This window comes from Dendropsophus ebraccatus, chromosome 1 (assembly GCF_027789765.1).
Source record: "Dendropsophus ebraccatus isolate aDenEbr1 chromosome 1, aDenEbr1.pat, whole genome shotgun sequence".
Classification (NCBI taxonomy): Eukaryota; Metazoa; Chordata; class Amphibia; order Anura; family Hylidae; genus Dendropsophus; species Dendropsophus ebraccatus.
The window spans coordinates 112,696,719-112,715,887 of NC_091454.1; the positions used below are offsets into that span (position 1 = coordinate 112,696,719).

The 19,169-nt window shown below is 40.8% G+C and overlaps 1 protein-coding gene across 4 annotated transcripts in view; it reads left to right on the top strand.

The window, feature by feature from the left end:
• The first annotated feature begins 690 nt into the window (after nt 1-690).
• The window catches only part of BRD1 (bromodomain containing 1), a 45,887-nt gene continuing 27,408 nt past the window's right edge, over nt 691-19,169 (top strand). Inside the window, exons 1-7 of one of the 4 annotated variants that reach the window (XM_069976963.1) lie at nt 691-1,055; nt 4,428-5,801; nt 7,923-8,079; nt 8,372-8,503; nt 9,520-9,648; nt 9,982-10,294; nt 13,223-13,486. In XM_069976963.1, the coding sequence (XP_069833064.1) occupies nt 4,438-5,801; nt 7,923-8,079; nt 8,372-8,503; nt 9,520-9,648; nt 9,982-10,294; nt 13,223-13,486 (2,359 nt within the window). In that variant the 5' untranslated portion in view covers nt 691-1,055; nt 4,428-4,437. Of the gene's footprint in view, nt 1,056-1,087; nt 1,193-4,427; nt 5,802-7,922; nt 8,080-8,371; nt 8,504-9,519; nt 9,649-9,981; nt 10,295-13,222; nt 13,487-19,169 lie in introns of those variants that run through there. The other 3 variants (XM_069976955.1, XM_069976937.1, XM_069976946.1) reach the window with 3 other exon arrangements.

The window sequence follows — 19,169 nt, forward strand, 5'->3', positions numbered from 1 at the left end:
CATTTTGTTATTTTGTTTGCCTTAACGATTCACGACATGTGCAGTGTTCACACAGGTGATGAATAGAAGAAATTGTTCTATGGGCATTCCTAATGATGAAGAGGGCAGGGAGGAGGGACGTTGCTATCCTAGGGCATGGGTACTCTAGGCCAACGCCAATTTGACACAGGGCTGCAAGTTTAAAAGTTTTTTTTTTAGGACAATAACTGCATCACCTGCCGGGGGGTCAGATTGTGGGTACAGAGTCGCTTTAAATTCTGAGAAAGACCTCCAATTTACAAACTTGTAGGGAAAAACATAGGGGTTTCAAGAATGCAAGCTAAAAAAAAATGTGGCAAAATAAAGCGTAATTTTTTGGCAAACAGCCTCTTGGAAGTTCACACTGAAATTAATTTGAGCTTGGAGGAGACATCTGAAACTATCACAATCAGTCAAAGCAAATCCCTTGCTAGTTTTGAGGTATTTCTTTTGGCTTGTGTGAACATACCCTTCAGTTTTAGTATCTCTAGGTTATATACTGGAGATTCTATTACCTTTCATAAGAGCACACTTTCTAGGATAGAAATTCAGGAAACCCCCACCATGAGGAGAATGAGAGGGGGTAGGTAAGGAAAGCAGAAAGCACGTGCCCTCACAAGCGCGCCCACTGATTACCATGACAACACTGCGGTCTAAGCAGAACACTTGCCTGCCCTATCATGGCGGCACGTAGCGTACGTGACGCCGTTACGTCTGTCCAGCGGAGAGGGGCGGTACGCGTTCTGGCGAAACCGCATTGTTTGTTTCAAAGGAAGAATCTGGGCCGAGCCGCGGCCGCCGTGTGTCTACCCGGGGACAGGCTAGGACGTCCACACGGATCCGAGGAACGCGGCTCACGGCTCCTTCCGTGGCCCCTCCTCTTCCATTCGACTGGTCAGGGGAGGGAACCGGAAGATCTGGAGAGGAGGGGAAGCTTTTGTGATCGCTCCGTGGCGGTGGCCACAGTTCGCGGTCAAGCTGGGAGAACGATCCGTCGCCATTAGGTGCTAGCAGGACTGTCACCCGTGTCCCCGCAGGTAACGGCGCCCACAACGGCCGTGATCCATCTTGGTATCCGTGCGGCTGCTGCACACAGCCGAGCCTCGCTCTCCTCCCCCATCCCCAGCCGGCGTCAGGGGAAGGAGGACCGCTGCTCCCTGGCTCTCTCTCCTGTGTGAGTGTGTATTCCGCTTTGTGCGCTTGTTTTGTTGGACGCCATGTTTGCAGCCGTCGCCTCAGAGAGCTGCTGGTCAGGCGGAGCGGGCTGCTCTACGCTGCTCCCCTATCCCGGCCGCTTCCACGGCCTCCCATTGATTTGAACGGGCCCGGGAAAAGTGTTTGGTGCAGTGACGTCACGGGGCTGGCTCCTGTCCCAGGTTTGGGGGGAATGTAACTGTTTAGCTTCCATGGGGTCAGGTGGTGGCAGGCTGCTCGTGTTATCAAACACTGACTGATCTGCCTATCAGCGCCGGCCTCTGGGGCTGCAGCTGCGCGGCCTTAAAGGCGCAGGCCACCCCATATACTCCTCCACATGCCAGACGCTTCAGTCCTCTCTCTAATCTGCTTAGCTATCTCCCATCAGCCTGAGAGAGAGGTGATAGTGGAGAGTAACATGCTGCACACAGGGTCAGGGGCTCCACCATAGGCAGTGGTGGGTGACTGACAGCTCTGTGCTGACATATCTGGGCCATTCTGACCTCCTTATAGCACCCCCTCCCCAAACCAGCACCCTTCATCTCACTCCCCTGTTCCACTTTCCCACCACAACTTTGCATAGAGGCTTCCTACTTCTGAGATTGTCTCCTTCCAGGTCTGGTAATCTGTGTAGCGGAGGTGGTTCTTATCTCCTGAGCAGTAAGGTTATGTGATCGCTATCACAGTACGCTGCCTGTCCCTTGTAGATAGAGGAACCTGTGCACAGACACCCGGCTTCTCCTTCAGCTTTGTGCTTTGGTGAATTTTAGCTTTTTGGGCCGGTCTGTAGGAGGGGAAGTGCTGAGACTGCAATAACTTGGACGTCTCTTGTTACGTATACTCCACCTTTGTAGCACACGCATGGTAAATGTTAGACTAGACAGCTACCTACAGTGTGTCACTAATGCTACCCAATTTTTGTCAGGACAGTAAGTCAGAATAAATAAGGTGATAATTCTTCCTATGGTTAAATGGATTACAACCATTCTTGCTGTTGTCAACAGGGTATTGTCACACATGATGTATTTGCTGCACATTTCTCATGTGGAAATTTATCTGTACACTAGCTGTGTGAGGTTTAAAAAAAATAAATAGTAAAAGTGGTCTGCTCTGAAATGCAATCCAGAATAGCATTTTATATTGTGTATATGTTCTTTTTTTTTTTTTTCCCTTCTATCTTAAAGGGAACCATATCAGCACAAGAGCCATGACTAGTTACTGGTGGCTCCCCAGTAACTAGGCACTCACGAGGCGTAATAAAACTCCCACTACAGGGGTTGCTATGTTTGGGGAGCTGCACAGTAGTTCTATACTGTGCTGCTGGGAACCATGTCAGCACAATTGTGCTGATTGGTTTCCTTTAGAGTCCATTTACAGAAAGATTCTGACAGATTATTTGCCAAAGATTTGAAGCCAAAGCCGGGAACATACTATAAACAGGGACTAGGTCATAAAGGAAAGCCTGAGACTTCTTATTTTTAAATCCATTCCTGGCTTTGGCTTCAAATCTTTGGCAGATAATCTGTCAGATAATTTTTCTGTGTAAATGGACCCTTAAGTGGGAAAGTTAAGGCCCAGGCTTGTTGCATGCGTCCTTGTTATGGGTGCAAGCTCTAGCCCAATTGTGTTTCTGATGATGCTTGTATCAGGTGTGGTACTGCCGCCTGCTCCTATTCCTATATTGTATTGATCAGCCATTCAAACATTGATGACCTGATCTGAGGGAAGTCATGTCCTGTAGTGTCTTATGTTAATAACTGGCCGTACAAGTGTAGTTCGAGTTGCCAGATACCCTTGAAATTGTTAACCTCATTAAATCTAGTATCCTACATGAACACTTAAATTTAGAAGTATTAAGTTTGTGAAAGTATACCTTATAGTTTATTTGTTTTGGAGAGAGGTATTCTGATCTAAAAAACAGCATCACTGTGTCCTGTCCTTGCTGTACCCTCCTTCCAACCTGATCCCTTGTGACATGGACATGTGACCACTGCAACCAATCACTGGCTTCAACAGTGACCAGCTAGACATAGTGATTGGCGGCATGGTCATGTGTCTGTATAAAGCGGGACCAGGAGATGCTGAGCCCACGAAGTAAGAGGCTGGACAGCTCCTTTAAGTGTCTGCAGGAAATTTTCATTTCTAAGCATATCCTATGCAAATGCTTGTCAGCAGATAAAACCCTGGACCTTACACGAGTACAGTGGTGCCTTGGATTACGAGCATAATTCGTTCCGGGACCGTGCTTGTAATCCAAATCCACTCTTAAACCAAAGCAAATTTTCCCATAAGAAATCACTGATATGCAGACAATTGGTTCCACACCCCAAAAATGATTATTCTGAATAACATGTAGAACAGATTAAATAAACATTCAAAAACTGCAAAATATGTTATATGATAAGTTACTGTACAGTAATGGAGAGGATGGGAAACACAAGGGCGGACAGAGACTGCAGGGAGCAGGAAAGAAAGAGCAGGGCAAATGTGGGCACATACATGCAGCACTCTGTCTGGGGAGAGAGGGGTTACAGCTATGAGATTACCTCCACAGTCCTATCCCCTGATGTAAGCCCCAGCCTGAAGTGGATCTGCTATGATCTGGAAGGTGAGGGAGACTTCCTGGGTCAGAGTAAAGTGCTGTAGACCTCGCTATGCAGACCATGCCCCTCCTCCACTCGCGCTCCCACCCAGTACAGGGAGCTCTTAAACCAAAGCAATGCTCTTAAACCAATTCATAATTTTCAAAAACTGTGAGCTCTTAAACCAAAACGCCCTTAAACCAAGTTACACTTAAATCAAGGTACCACTGTATTCAGTTTCTGAGCCTAGCCTCCCCCCCCCCCTCCCATGGAGCTAGAATATATGACCTCTGACTACTGCACTTCTGTCCCCATCATCAACATATGTTCTGGAGAGCCAAATGTAGAAATGTTGCTGTATTATGGCCCCCTGAATCCAGTCTATGCCACCTCAGATAGGAGAAGGCTGAATAGATAGCAATCCTGCCCTATGTTAAGTTATGCTTGTTGTCATTGAATCTCTCAGAGGAAATGGCAGGTAGTTCAGTTCTGCTATGAGCATGTTTGCATGTTTGTATAAGAGTGTCCATATTTTATCTAAAAAGGTTTTAAATTTCCCTATTTTCCTATAATGTATAATACTCTTGGATTGCTAAGATTTATCAAGTAATATCTTTTAAATTTTTTTTTTAGATTTCCCAAGATGAGGCGAAAAGGACGTTGGCATAGGGTTTCTACCCCTAGAACGTCTACCTCTCCGTGTAGTATTAAACATTCCCCGACTCGAGAGACCTTGACATATGCCCAGGCACAGAGAATGGTTGAAATTGAAATCGAAGGACGCTTGCACAGAATCAGTATATTTGATCCTCTAGACATTATTTCTGATGATGATCCCACTGCTCAAGAAATGAGTGAATGCAATAGCAATAAAGAAAACAGTGAGCGACCACCCCAGGTTTGTCTGCGGTCTAAAAGACACAAAGCGAGCAAAGCAAAAAAGAAAAGTGAAGTTCTTCCAACCACTCATGGTCATGCGACCACCAGCACTCTTCCAGAGCCCAAAGTACGTGTCATAGAATGTAGCCCCCCATCTGCGCCCCATAGGCCTGCTGCATACTACAAATTTCAGGAAAAGTCCTCCGAAGAGTTAGATGAAGAAGTGGAATACGACATGGATGAAGAGGATTATGCATGGTTGGAAATTATAAACGAGAAAAGGAAAAGTGATGGCTTTTCTGTAGTGTCTCAAGACATATTTGAGTTTCTTATGGACCGATTTGAGAAAGAATCGTACTTTGAAAACCAAAAGCAGGGTGACCAGCAGTCATTAATCGATGAGGATGCTGTGTGTTGTATTTGCATGGATGGTGAATGTCAGAATAGTAATGTAATCTTGTTTTGTGATATGTGTAACTTAGCAGTACATCAAGAGTGTTATGGTGTGCCATACATCCCAGAAGGACAGTGGTTATGCAGACATTGTCTACAGTCACGGAATACATCTATTGAGTGCGTATTGTGTCCAAACAGGGGAGGTGCCTTCAAAAAGACTGATGATGATCGATGGGGACATGTTGTTTGTGCTCTATGGATACCGGAAGTAGGGTTTGCAAACACAGTTTTTATTGAACCGATTGACGGTGTTCGTAACATTCCCCCGGCAAGATGGAAGTTAACTTGCTACCTCTGCAAGAAAAAAGGTGTTGGTGCCTGCATTCAGTGCCATAAGGCTAACTGTTACACAGCTTTTCATGTAACCTGTGCTCAAAAGGCTGGGCTCTACATGAAAATGGAGCCTGTGAAGGAAGTGACTGTGAGTGGTACCACATTTTCTGTAAAAAAGACTGCATACTGTGATGCCCATACTCCTTCAGGTTGTATCAGGAGGCCTTTAAATATTTATGAAGAACCAGAGTCTAAAAATGGCATTTGCAGAAAAGGGACCGATAAGTCCATGAGGTCAAAGTCAAAAGTTAGGAAAAAAGCTAAGAAATCCAAAAAAGCTGTGACTGAAACTTGTACAGTGGTACCAACAGTCAGTGTGCCAGATATTCCACCTCAAAGGTAAGAGGAAGCCAGTAATGTTGGAGTTCTTGCTGGGTATACGCCTCTAGACTTGCCTAGGACATTAAGAAAGATATGGTATTGATCATTTATATAGCGCCAACATATGCCGCAGCATAATTCTGCTGACACTTTTTATAGGCATCTGTTGGTAGTATGGTCCTGTGCAACAGATTTCATGGTGCATACACTTGTTCCTCTTTTTTTACAAGTTCTATAGAGAAGCCTGGAAGAAAATGTCATACCTAGCTCATTCTACATAAAAAAAAAAAAATAAGCCACCAGTGTGGATTCATATTACATTCATGGTATCTTAGGATGGTATATGTTTTTGTTAAAAAAAAACAAAAACATGTGATCCAGCAGATTCATAGGTTTTAAACAATATGCCAGATTTGTATACACTTCCTTGTGCTTTCTGTATATTTTTGGTGGCTACTGAAGTGTGTAGATAACCATGCACTTTGTCCAGTTACATTTTTTTTTTTGTTTAAAAAAAAAAAAATAATTAAATAAGTCAGAGATAACTTAACCTAATATTATAAGGGTATGTTTACACGTGGCGGATATGCTTCACGTTTACTGCAGTTTTTCCTGTTAACTTCAATGGGAAAGTCAAAATCTAAAACAGAAACGCAAATGTGAATCCTCTCCCTCGCATCTAGTTACTCAGCTATTTATGAGCATTAATTATACGTATAAATTTTAACATCGACTTCAAAGATGACCTTGTGATGTAAATTTTTACATGTTTGCTGTTAAAATACACTCACGACACAATACCAAAGCCTTGTTATATATTATATGCAGCTCTTGCATCTTCCAGTGAGATGGATATCACCATGCCTTTAGTCTAGTTTACATGTACACTTGCTGTCTTGACTAATTCATGCAGGTGGCCTGGTGTGGAATTGGATGTCCCTATTGGTGATATGGCCACAAAGTGTTGTAAAACATAGTCGTCTTTGTTTTTTTCCTGTTGATCTTCTACAGATATAAGGAGAAAACAATTCTGCTACTCTGGATCTGCAAACAGAGTGTTTTCATTATTCTCTTTTAATTATCCAAAGGATTTAGCAGTGTCCTTCCTAAAAGCATTTGCTATTCAGGAGTGCTGTGTGCGGGAATGCTTCCTTTATGTTAGGGGATGTGGTAGGGTAGAATATGTTTGCATGCGTTTGCATTACATCCAGGCCTATGCTTTGCATATGCAATAGCAAAGTGAACATTGGATTTTATGGGAGATGAGTGTCATGTTAAACATAAATATATCCTACGGTTCTTTACAGAAAATGTATTCTGACATTTTGCACCTGTACACTGCAGGACTGAAGCTGGTTGTACACATTATACCAACACAGCAATTCCTTTTTATGCAGGCCTCTCAACAAACTTCCGGTAGCGGATAGCAGGAGAGAGAGAAGGGTCTGGTATATTGTAGTTCAACTTGTTTAGTCCCTTTTGTTCTCAGGGAGATAAGCCACCCAGAGGGGTCTGACAGTGGCGGTCTCCCCATTCAGACATTGAGAACACATACATGCTTGTCGAAGTGTTTGTGGTGATCAGGGGAGAGATATGTTGGCCTAACAAGGATTCAGCAATTTCTTTAAATATTTTTTTTCAAAAACCTGGTTTGAGGATTTCCCCAAGAATATAGAAAGTGTCTCATAGTGGCAAATTGGTCATCATAGCAGTAGCTTCCTTTTTAAAGGGGTTGTTCCACCAATCAATAACAGCCACACCTCTCCATCCCCTTGACATGGTCTGCTGAGGACAGCAGAACATCTTTATCTCTTTTGGAGGTACACATTTGGCATCATCTTGCTGTAGTAACCATATTTATGAGATTAGGAAGCAATTTAAAGAGCTGTCAACCTTTTAGATCAAATTAATTTTTGAGATAGATGTAGCAGTGTGGTGGTTGCACTGTAGTATGGTGTCTGCCAAATGCCAATGTCTTACCAGTGACATCTGCATGTTTGAAATGGGATATAATATGAAATAGGTGTATATATGCTGTTTATAGTAGAAGCAGGGAGTGGACCTTGAGTGTAGCCAGATGCGTTATTTACTAATGTTTTAATATCATGATATTTTTATCATTTTAATATTTTCTTGTAGGATAAACAAAATAATAAACCAGGTATCAATTCAACGGAAAAAGCAATTTGTTGAACGGGTACAAAGTTATTGGCTTTTAAAAAGACTCTCAAGAAATGGCATTCCTTTACTAAGACGGCTGCAATCCAGTTTACAGTCACAGAGAAATATCCAACAGGTTTGTTCATTTATATTCATTTGACATGGGGAGAAATGCCTAGCCATGGGAGGGGGGTTTGGTTCTGCACAGAATTTCGGCACTGATTCCGTGGTGTGAACGGGCCCTTACATCTGAAGACTGTATTTCATCTTATACACTGTATGGATCCATAGCTGCACATCAATTCATTCATTCTTCTGTTACCAGAACTTCTATGTTTCATTATTCTTCTCTAAAGGTCACAAACTATCATGTAAAATTTCAATTATATATAGTAAGTTCTTTACATACATTTGTTTATCTGTTTCAGAGAGAAGATGATGAAGAAGTCCAGACTTTAAAGAAGAAGTTAAAATACTGGCAGCGGTTACGACATGACCTTGAACGAGCACGGTTACTTATAGAACTGATCAGAAAACGGGAGAAGTTAAAACGTGAACAGGTGCTATTTTTGTATTCCCTCATGGGCATAGGTTTGTGCTCTTATGTCTGCATGCTAGTTCCAGTATGGGTGGAAAATGCTTGCATAAATGTGTACCCAGGAGACTTCACTGTGGTCCTAAATAAGATCTGTGGCTTCTGCCAACGTGCCTTTTAAGTAAAGCTGTGTATTCCCCATGAAGTAACAATCCTGAGACATTTTCTCATAGCGCCTTTTTGGGCTGATTCTAGAAATATGGCTAAATAACCAATTGGATATTACATTTGGGGTTGTGTCTCCACGCTGAGAATAACCAGTCATAGCTGACATTGTAGGTACAACCCCCAAACTGGTATTGCCCAGTGGCTATTCAGTCATATCTTTCTCTGTTTAACAGAGGAATAGCACAACAAGAGTTATAAGGAAAGATGTTCCAGAATTATTCTATTGGGGGACCACTCATATATTTACTGTAAGACATGTCGGAAAAATCCACAGGACCCTCTATCAGCAGGTTCGTCTATACCAACCTGCTGATATCTCCCTGTAGCCGCTAACTTTACCTTTCCGAAAAAGTTTTTGTTGTATTTGTATGTCCCTCCGTTTTTTTAAAAATAGCTCAGAAAGAAACATGTAAATAATAGCCTTTGGTACACTGGCGGCGTTCCTCGGCCTGCTACCTCCTACAATCTCGCCTACTTTGCAGATTCAGGTAGAAGTAAGCGGGCTGCTCTCTTTACCGTGCATGCACAGGAACAGCGTCTGAACAAAGATAGGCTGCTGTTCCTGTGCATGCGCAGTGAAGACACTTGTACTCCTGTGTGCATTGAATCCCTTTTCACAATTTGATGTGACCATAGATACATGAGGAACAATGGTACACGATGAACAATGGAAAGTGCATTTGTCGTTTTTTTTTTTTTTTGCAACATAAAATAACAAGCTATATATACTCCATTTGAGCCTATAAAAGCCTATTGTTATCTTAGTGTTCCCAAAGTTTTGTTCATGTGAAATTCTTTTCTATGTTTTGCTAGGTTAAAGTTGAGCAGGTAGCTATGGAGCTTCAGTTAACACCACTGACGGTTCTACTGCGATCACTGCTTGAACAATTGCAAGAGAAGGATCCCGCCCATATATTTGCTCAGCCTGTTAATCTGTCAGAGGTGAGAATTTGGTGGACTGTTTGTGTTAAGTATGCAGCTTAGACTTTCCAGAGAGCACTTACCAAGCTGAAATTTAAAGTGTAACACTCATCGCTTTCTGACATCAGGATATCCTGCTGCCATGCTCCTGATGCCAACGAATGCCAGAGACGGAATTGTTCCAGCAGCGCTGTTGATTGAATTGTATACAAAGGTGCTGCTGTAAGAATTCCATCTCAGGTAAAGGTTACATATTAATGTATGTGTCATTTTGCCTCTACTTCTGCTCAACATCACCATTCTAATTCATAAAGCTATGTTTCAGTTAATGTATTTTTTTATTATATGATTAAGGTTCCAGATTATTTGGACCACATAAAACATCCCATGGATTTTTCTACCATGAAGAAACGGTTAGAGGAACAAAGGTACAAAAACCTGAATGCCTTTGAAGAGGACTTCAATCAAATCATTGAGAACTGCCTGAAGTATAATGCCAAGGACACAATGTTCTATCGTGCTGCCATTCGGTTGCGGGATCAAGGTGGTGTTTTGTTAAGGCAAGCTAGACGAGATGCCAGTACCATTGGTTTTGATGAAGAAACGGGAATGCATTTGCCAGAGCCACCAAAAATTGAACCCCCACCACAGTTTTCATGGGAAGATGGTAAGAGGCCACTGATAAAAGCTGTAAAGCTGTTACTATGTATAAGGTTCTGTTAACATTATGCATTTATGCATCCTGTTTTAAGCAAAAAAAAAATAAAAAATTTAAAACACTTTTCTAACTTTAAAACAATAGTCTTACATGGTGGGTCAAACAATAGCCTCACATTATGGGTCTTTTATTCAATATTTGTGGATGACTTTTGCTTCTCACACGGTAGCTGCTTGCAGCTGTTTTCAGTAGCAGTTCTGGATCTATAACTTTCTCCAAAAAACATAAGGGTGTAATAGAACAGTCACAGTACATTTGGAATGCATTTTTGCATTGTATTGTGCAAGCAAACTAAAAAAAAAAGTTTGTATGAAGTTTTAAAGGGAACCAGCCAGTTAGAAGCTCCTAATAGAGCTGCTAAAGGGTTCCTTAACATAGTGTGTGCACTATCTTGCGTTCTTTTATTCCAGCATCCAAAGCAGAGAGAGAGCAGTGAACTAGTCCTCAGGGTGTAGCCCTTGCCATAACTAGTCACAGCTCTCTACCTGCCGTTGCACTCTACAGGATGATTGACAGGAAAAGATGCTTCTAACAGGCCTCTCTTCCTATCAGTCATCCCTGCAGAGCGCGCTGACAGGTAGATAGCTGTAACTTCGTATGGCCTGGGCTACGTCCCAATGACTTGCTCATGATCTACTAAGAGCAGTATGTGTAAAATACTCCAGATTGGTTACCTTTAAAGGTAAACTGACAGCATGGATATGCAGCTAATCCTTTCTGCCCACATGAGCACCGCATATGTATACCTTTATTGATGTCGTGTGATCTGGCATCTTCAGTATAAATGTTTATTTCGGACTGACAGTGTCTGCCTTGGTTTCTGGCTGCTGCATCTTCAGGCTTTCCCCGGCTCCTCCAGAATGATTTTCAGCTGAAGATGAGCTAGCTGTCAGTCATTTTTGAGAAGGCGGCCTGCAGACACAGCAGCATTCAGAGAGTGGGGAGGGCGCAGACAGTGTCACAGACCTGCCTCTGTGACACTGTCAGTCCATAATTGTTTTTACTGAGGATGCTGGATCACAGAGTAACACTAAAGATATGTGGCCAATAATCGTGTGATGCTTATCCGTGCTGTCAGTTTCCCTTTTAAAAACAAAAAACAGTGTTACAAATTCAAGCTCCCATTTTCTATTATATTTAATATTAAGAAATAAACAAAATTGGCTGCCAATGTTTAGCAGCCCCATGTTGGGGGATTTGAGCACGGTGAGTTCTCCATCCATTGCAAGGACGTCTGTTGATAAGAGATAACTATGCAGTTATTGCAGTGGGCAATACCGTGACATGATTATATGTCTGCTTATCCCTTCCTGTGAAATGACATTTGCACAGATCAGGGAAGTTACTGAGCTTGCTTACAGGTGTGTCCCATACAAAGAATGGAGTCTAAAGATATTTATTATGTATTTCAATGAGGCTTGCTGTAAAACAATATGGCAGTCCCCATAATTTACTAAATATTTTAAAAATTACTATCCGAGAAAAGAAACTGATTATAAAAAGGAACATGTTCCAGTGTCTGACTCGGTACAAAAAAATCTAGGCGATACTTTGCCTGTAAAGTGATTGTGGTTATAATGAGTTTGTCCACACTTGTGAGTACTTTTCTGACTAGCTGAATCGCTACACCTGATGGTGTGTTTACACAGAGAGATTTATCTGACACAATTTTGAAGCCAAAGCCAGGAAGAAAATAGATGTAATGCTGGCGGGTACAGCTTGAATAATTCAATTAATAGAATCGGGGTGCCAACAGCTGGTCAACAACAACAATACTAAACCAAAGGAAAGAAAAGCGACACAGCTACAAAAAGTCGCACACCCAAAAATAAGAAGTAACAGTAGAAAATTCTTTATTTGATCGCACACAACAAAGGGTTAAAACCAATTAAAAATGGCAGTAAAGACAAGCGCCACACAAATGACATAAGTGCCCCCACAATATTTGGGGCTACTTAAATAATACCAGGTCAGTGATGTAAACATCACAAAATAATGATAGGACTTGTAAACCAAATTACAAAAATGTAACCAACAAAAACCATATGGTGAACATGTACTCGAAATCCATAAATTAATCAATATATAAAAAATTATGTGTATTCTCCAAAGTATTCAACAATCAGTATACATGGCAAGTCCTTCCTGGTATACAGTCACCTATACCCCACGCGTTCAGTTATGGCCCCATAACTTCATCGGGAATAAGCATGAGCACGGAACGCGTGGGCTATAGGTGACTGTATACCAGGGAGGACTTGCCAAGTATACTGATTATTGAATACTTTGGAGAATACACATATAATTTTTTATATATTGATTAATTTATGGATTTTGAGTACATGTTCACCATATGGTTTTTGTTGGTTACATTTTTGTAATTTGGTTTACAAGTCCTATCATTATTTTGTGATGTTTACATCACTGACCTGGTATTACTTATGTAGCCCCAAATATTGTGGGGGCACTTATGTCATTTGTGTGGCGCTTGTCTTTACTGCCATTTTTAAGTGGTTTTAACACTTTTCTTTGTTGTGTGCGATCAAATAAATAATTTTCCACTGTTACTTCTTATTTTTGGGTGTGCGACTTTGTAGCTGTGTCGCTTTTCTTTCCTTTGGTTTAGTAAAGCCAGGAAGAGACACTAAACAGGTCATAAAGGAAAGATTGAGATTTCTCCTCTTTTCAAATCCAATCCTGGCTTTGGCTTCAATAATGTCAGATAAATCTGTGTAAACACACCATAAAAGGTGGCAATGTGATTTACGTTACAATCTATCATATTTAATCGGTTGCGTTCTACCGGTGTAGCTGCAAAAGGCAGTAATGGAGAGTTTTCTTTTTAATAGTGCTTTTCTTTATTCCTTGTTTCTATAGTGGATAAACTGCTAAATCCTAGTAATCGTGCCCATATGCCTTTGGAGGAACAGCTGAAAGAGCTTTTGGAGAAACTAGACTTAACTTTTGCTATGAAGTCAAGTGGATCCCGAAGTAAACGCTTAAAATTGTTAAAGAGAGAGATCAGTAATGTTCGGCAGCTGCTGTCACAACAGCATGTCCAGCCCCCGCAAATAGAATCTGGTATTGGGAGCTTTGAAGAGGAGAACGGGTCACTAGTGGAGAACGATGGTGAAGAAGATGGTAAGACCTTGTTCTGCCTGTTATTGTACATGCATTGTGTCTATATGTGTACCTCTGACAGTGACTTTTTCTAACCATATACAATAGCAAGTGAATGTCCACCTTGCTGATTTACTTTGTATCTTTATAATAGTCAGCATTTTTATAAAACAAAAATTAAATAGAAGTCCCTTTTTAGTTTTCTTTAGACATTGCTCAGTGGGGAAAGGGTTGGATCCAGTATAATCACAGGTTACCTGTAAGGTTGGACTCTTGCTTACCTATCTCTCCTGTAGCATGTTTGCTGCATGTACATTTTATTAATTATATATTTTCTATTAAAGTAATGTGCAGCAATTTCTCCTAACAAGCTTGTGTGGACCTGATCCTATAGCTAAGATTTGGTCTGACCTTGTGTTACCCCAAGTTTACAATCGTCCAGTAAGAGGAAATAAACTTCGGCACTCAACCAGACAATTCATCTTAATTTATTGTGCATTCACTACGTATCGTGATGTTGTGAAGTGAAGGTTGTAAAACGCCAGTGTGTCCCAACAATGCTATTTCTATTGGTTTTTGCCAATTTAGACTATTACCCCAAGAATACTATTTACCTATCGCACTGATCAGATACGCAGTTGTGCGTGGGGTAATCCCTTTAAAGAGTTACTCCGGAGGGGGAGAAAAGGTTTTTCAAATCAACTAGTTCAATACAGTTATACAGACTAGTAAATTACTTCAATTTAAACAAAATCTGAAGTCTTCCAGTATTTATAAGCTGCTGTATGCCTTGCAGGAAGTGGTGTATTCTTTTCAGTCTGACACTGTGCTCTGTGCTGCCACCTATTTTAAACACTTGCTTTCTCTTGTAAGCTTATTTGTGTTTGCTCCAAGCCACTCTAGTCCTCTGTCAGTGGACAGTGCATGGCTATCTGACCCTACCATTATTAGTCCTACTGGTGCTAATTTATCATCTTCTCTCCCCTTACAGACATGCTGTGAAGTGTAAAATCTGATCTGTGTCTAAACAAATGCCTTTTTGCGTTTCTATAGATGGTTGTGGGAAATTGTAGTTCGCCTTTGACACTGTTGAGGCTAGAATTATGTAATTATTTGTGGGGATACATATGTACTCTGAAACACATCTTAGTTTTATCATAGTAAAGATACTTTACAACTGTGATCTTGTTGCAAAAAATAACCTGTATGCAGTAGCCATTCCCTTAGTCATATAAATGCTGATCTGCTATTTTTTTTTTTCTTCTAAACCTAACAAAAGGTCATATTACTAGCTTTAATCATATAAGTTCAAACTTTTGTAGTTAAATGAAACATTTCGGTAGTAACATTGTTGCCAAATTAATAACTATTTGGCTCTCGAATCCCCCCCAAGTCCTGCTTTTGCTCTATTTCTAAGCCTTAAAGCTGACTTTTTTTATTTTTTTTATTTTGTTTTTGCAATTCTTTCCAGACACCAATCAGTTTAGAGAAATGTATTGTTAGTTGGTTCTTTGATAACATGATGCCTGTGTCCAGCAGCTGTTGACTTGCTTTCTATTGTCTTTACATCTTAAGCTTGCGATGAATGAGCCATATGGTGTACCCTTCAATCCATTTTGGGAAGATGTGAAGGGCCTTAAATGTTCCTTTTGTCTATGTAAGCAAACTTCAGAAACACTGCAATACAATATGGTGCTTTCAATGAATAATTTCAAACTGATCTTTGTGGCTCTGCGGTTGCTTATTTTGTATTGTTTAGAACTAGAATTCTGACATTTTGTTTTTACATGATCTTTGTAGAGATTTTTTTTTTTTTTTTAATATAACAATTAAGACGATGGATGGCCTACCTAATAAGAAGAGAGCTGTATGAGCTGCACAGCATCTATAACAAACATTTTATTCTGGCTAGCAGTGTTTTAGGCCTTGACTGAAAAAATCACTTTTTGCTTTTTACGACCAGTTTAGCAGCATTTTTCAGGCAGGTGAGGGTAAGATCCTCTAAGTATATTAAAATATGTAAAATCCCTTACGTTTTTGAAATAAAGGTATAAAAACAAATTAACTGACAGTTACACTTAAAGGACAGTTTCACACACAACATATCGCAGCAAAAATATCACTGCGGATCCGTTATGATCCAAGGTCCTGTCAGTTCCTATGTGAATATGTACTTGCAGCGGATCTTTCAGACCGCTACGAGTATGTAAATCACCTACCGCCTAACCCACACGCTAATGTTGCATACATTACCTGTCCTTGCTCTAGCTTGCTGCATTGGGTCCCAGCTTCCTTTTCTCCCACTCGGCCAATCAGTATGTTGCCCAGCTGCAGCCACTGATTGGCTGAGCGGGAGACCAGGAAGTATGGATTTACACAAACTGAAAGGACCTTGGGTTGTAATGGATCTCACTGCAAAATTCACAGAAAGATTTCTGCTGCAATCCATTGTGTGTGAAGCTGCCCTAAACCGTAGAAAATCAACCCACAGCCACTTCATATCTACAGACCACAGATACTCCAGGTAATGTCTGAAGCACAGTGAGGTGCTAGAAGTGAAATCCCAGTGTCCTCCAGCTCCAGTTAAACATTAAAACTTTTTTGCTTCTCAAAACATTTTCTACTGGAGCCTCACCCAACAGACCAAAGCAATGCATGGGCCTCACCAGACTCACCAAGAGGATGCCTGGGCCTCACTATATGTGGTGAAAGTCTATTTAAAATCTGAAAATAATGCTAGGGCTCCTTTCACCCATCTCCCAAGCTCTATATACCAATAAAGCAAGTACAAAATAAATTGATGATGTTGCTAATATGGAGATTTTTGCAAACAGTAAAAGGACTGTACAGATCATAGTTACTTTGTGAAAACTGGCTCCTCAGCTGGTCCTCACCAACAACTAGGGGGCGCCTCACTGGTGAGGCCCACCTCACACTTTGAGAAGCACTGCATTAAAAGACAAACTTGATATATCTATGACTGAGGTGCGATACTGTTTTGATTTTACCTTACTGGTTAAGGTCTTATTTACCTTATTACTGTCTGATTGTTAATCTGCTGTGAGAGTTGGCATTGGGCATTGAAAAATTCCCATCTACAGTATTATGGTACCAATAAAATCGATAGATCATGGCACAAAAAATGAGCCTCCAAACAGTCCTGTAGGTTGGAAAATAAGAGGAGTAATTGTAGAGCACTGCTTTCATGTGACCTGGACATATGTGCATCAATGACCTTTGGTTATAATGGTTTTTAAAGACTGCATGTCAATGTAAAATCTTAAAACCATGCAAAATGCTGATGCATGCCATGACTAATAACTATTATAGTCTGTAAAGCAACAGAATTTCAGTTACTTTTTTGTTTTGTTTTTAACCTTTAACCTCATTTTATATAACTTTTTTTTTTTTTTATAACAAATACAGAAAAAGGAACAGTGATAGTAAGGTGTACAGTTCATCAAAGTCAAGGTTTTATTAAGCAAAATAGTTTCCTTTTGTACTCCAGAAGGCTGTTTTCCTACCTCCCTCTTATATACTTGTGTTGCATTATCTGTATCTATTAGGGTTTGTGCACTCTTAGGAATAGGCGAAGAATTTGAAGCGCAATCCGCTTTTAATTTCCCCCGAATTCTGCTTGAAATTCAGTCTGTAAAATATGTACAGAGCAATTTCCCATTGTGTTTATTGGGATTTCTGCTCTGTTGTTCACATGGCAGAATTTTCTGCCGTGGATCCACTTTCCGTCCCAAAAAACTGACATGGTCTGTTCTGGGCAGATTCCGCCTGAGAAATCCCATAGAAGTCAATGGGGTTTAATAGTACATTGTTTTTGTAATGACTTATGCTGAGATCGACCGGAATACTGATCCCGTTTTTTCTGGTCATGTTACGGATGTTGACATTACTACTGTTCTTTGTTACAGTTCACGATTACGATTGCATTCTGTGCATTTACATCATTCCTTGTATTTACCCCTTCCCCCCAGAGGGACTTGCCGTCCCGAGTTCCCATTTGTATTGTATACTCTTTTCTTGTCTTTGAAAATAAAAAACTTTAAATTAAAAAAAAAAGTCAATGGGGTTTAATTTTGCGCTAATTCAGAGCTAAATAGGGGAGGAATTGCAAGCAGAAATCTTTCCTCTTCAATTCCTCACCTATTTCTCAGTGCGCGTACCCTAATGGTCTATGGAGGGGGGTGAGGAAGCAGAGAGAGAAGAGAAACAGCCCATGTATAGGAGCCAGCAACCCACAAAATCCTGCAATCTTACCTCATTATGTTTCTAGATCAGCACTGAGCAGTCTGACCTGTGAATCCAGCGTTTCTCTGTCCGGACAGTGTCCAAACAGGCTGCTTGTCTGCCCTTCCTGCTTACTCATCCCCCTCTGCCCCTCCATATGTTATAATGGACACCGCAAACTCGTCTTCACTTTGCTTCTGCAATGCTTTGCCTGTTAATGAACAGATAAAAAGCTTTTTTTTCGCAGCCTTCCCCCTCACTTCTGTACAGAAGGAAATTATTTTGCTTAATAAAACCTATTACAGAGTTTCTTAAAATCTTTTGTACTATTGATTTCTGCAAAGATGTTGTTAAATCACATTTACACTTTAAGAGCAGTGTTCCATAGACAAGTTTCTAATTAATACTAGCATTTAGTGTTGAGCTGACCTGTCACACTGTTCGAGTTCGGCAACATTCTCTGAACTCTTGGCGTTTGATTTCCTGCAGCTGCAGAAGTTGGATGCAGCCCTATGGCTGTATCCATGTTTTCCAGGACTCGTTAGGGTGGCATCTAGCTTCTGCAGCTGCAGGGTATCAATTGCTGAGAGTCTAGAATATTGCTAAACCCGAATAGTCTGAGAGGTCCGCTCAGCACTACTAGCATTACTTGTTATGGGACATATAGTAGTCTCAATTCAAAGCAAATGAGTGGTTTATTGTATTCACTTGCTTTTTAACACCCTCCAGGACCGAGACTAACTCTATATATAATTTTTTTTTTTTTTTTGCTAAAACTGACATGTAATCTTTGTTCCTCAAGTCAGAACAATTACAACAATTTTAAACTTGTGTAACTTTTATTTTATCTGACTGCTTTTAAAAAAAAGTATCATTAACGCTTTTATTTTTGACCTTTTTATTACAATGTTTCTGGATTTGATGTGACCAAAACCCAGCAATTTAGCATTTTGCCTTTTTTTTTTTTTTTTTCTGTTTCGCCATTTGTCGTGTGAGATCATGAATGCCATAATTTAAAAGTTCGGGGAATTCTACATGTGTTGATACCAAATATGTTTATTTTTCTTTATAAAATGGCAAAAGGGGGGGGGGTGATATGAACTTTTTTTTATGTGATGAGATTTTTTTTTTTTTAATTAAAGCGAATGTACAATTAATATACAGTAGCAGATTGGCCCACGGCACAGGGATCCCACACGCTCTGCGCCGTTCTTTGGCTGTGCCCTGGCCTGGCTCTGTGCACTTAGACCATATTCCCTCCCCTCTGTAATGTGGCTCCAGTGATTCTAATGGGTGATCCACCCATTAGACACAAGGTACCGTTTTATTTTTAGGGGCATTTAAATTCCTCTGTCAGTTTTGACAGTGACATTGAAATGGTTAATTAGCCAGGCTGCGTTGGCTAGTAGCCGCGGTCCTCAGCTGCTGATAGCATCTGGGAGAGGCCTGATTCAGAGCAGGG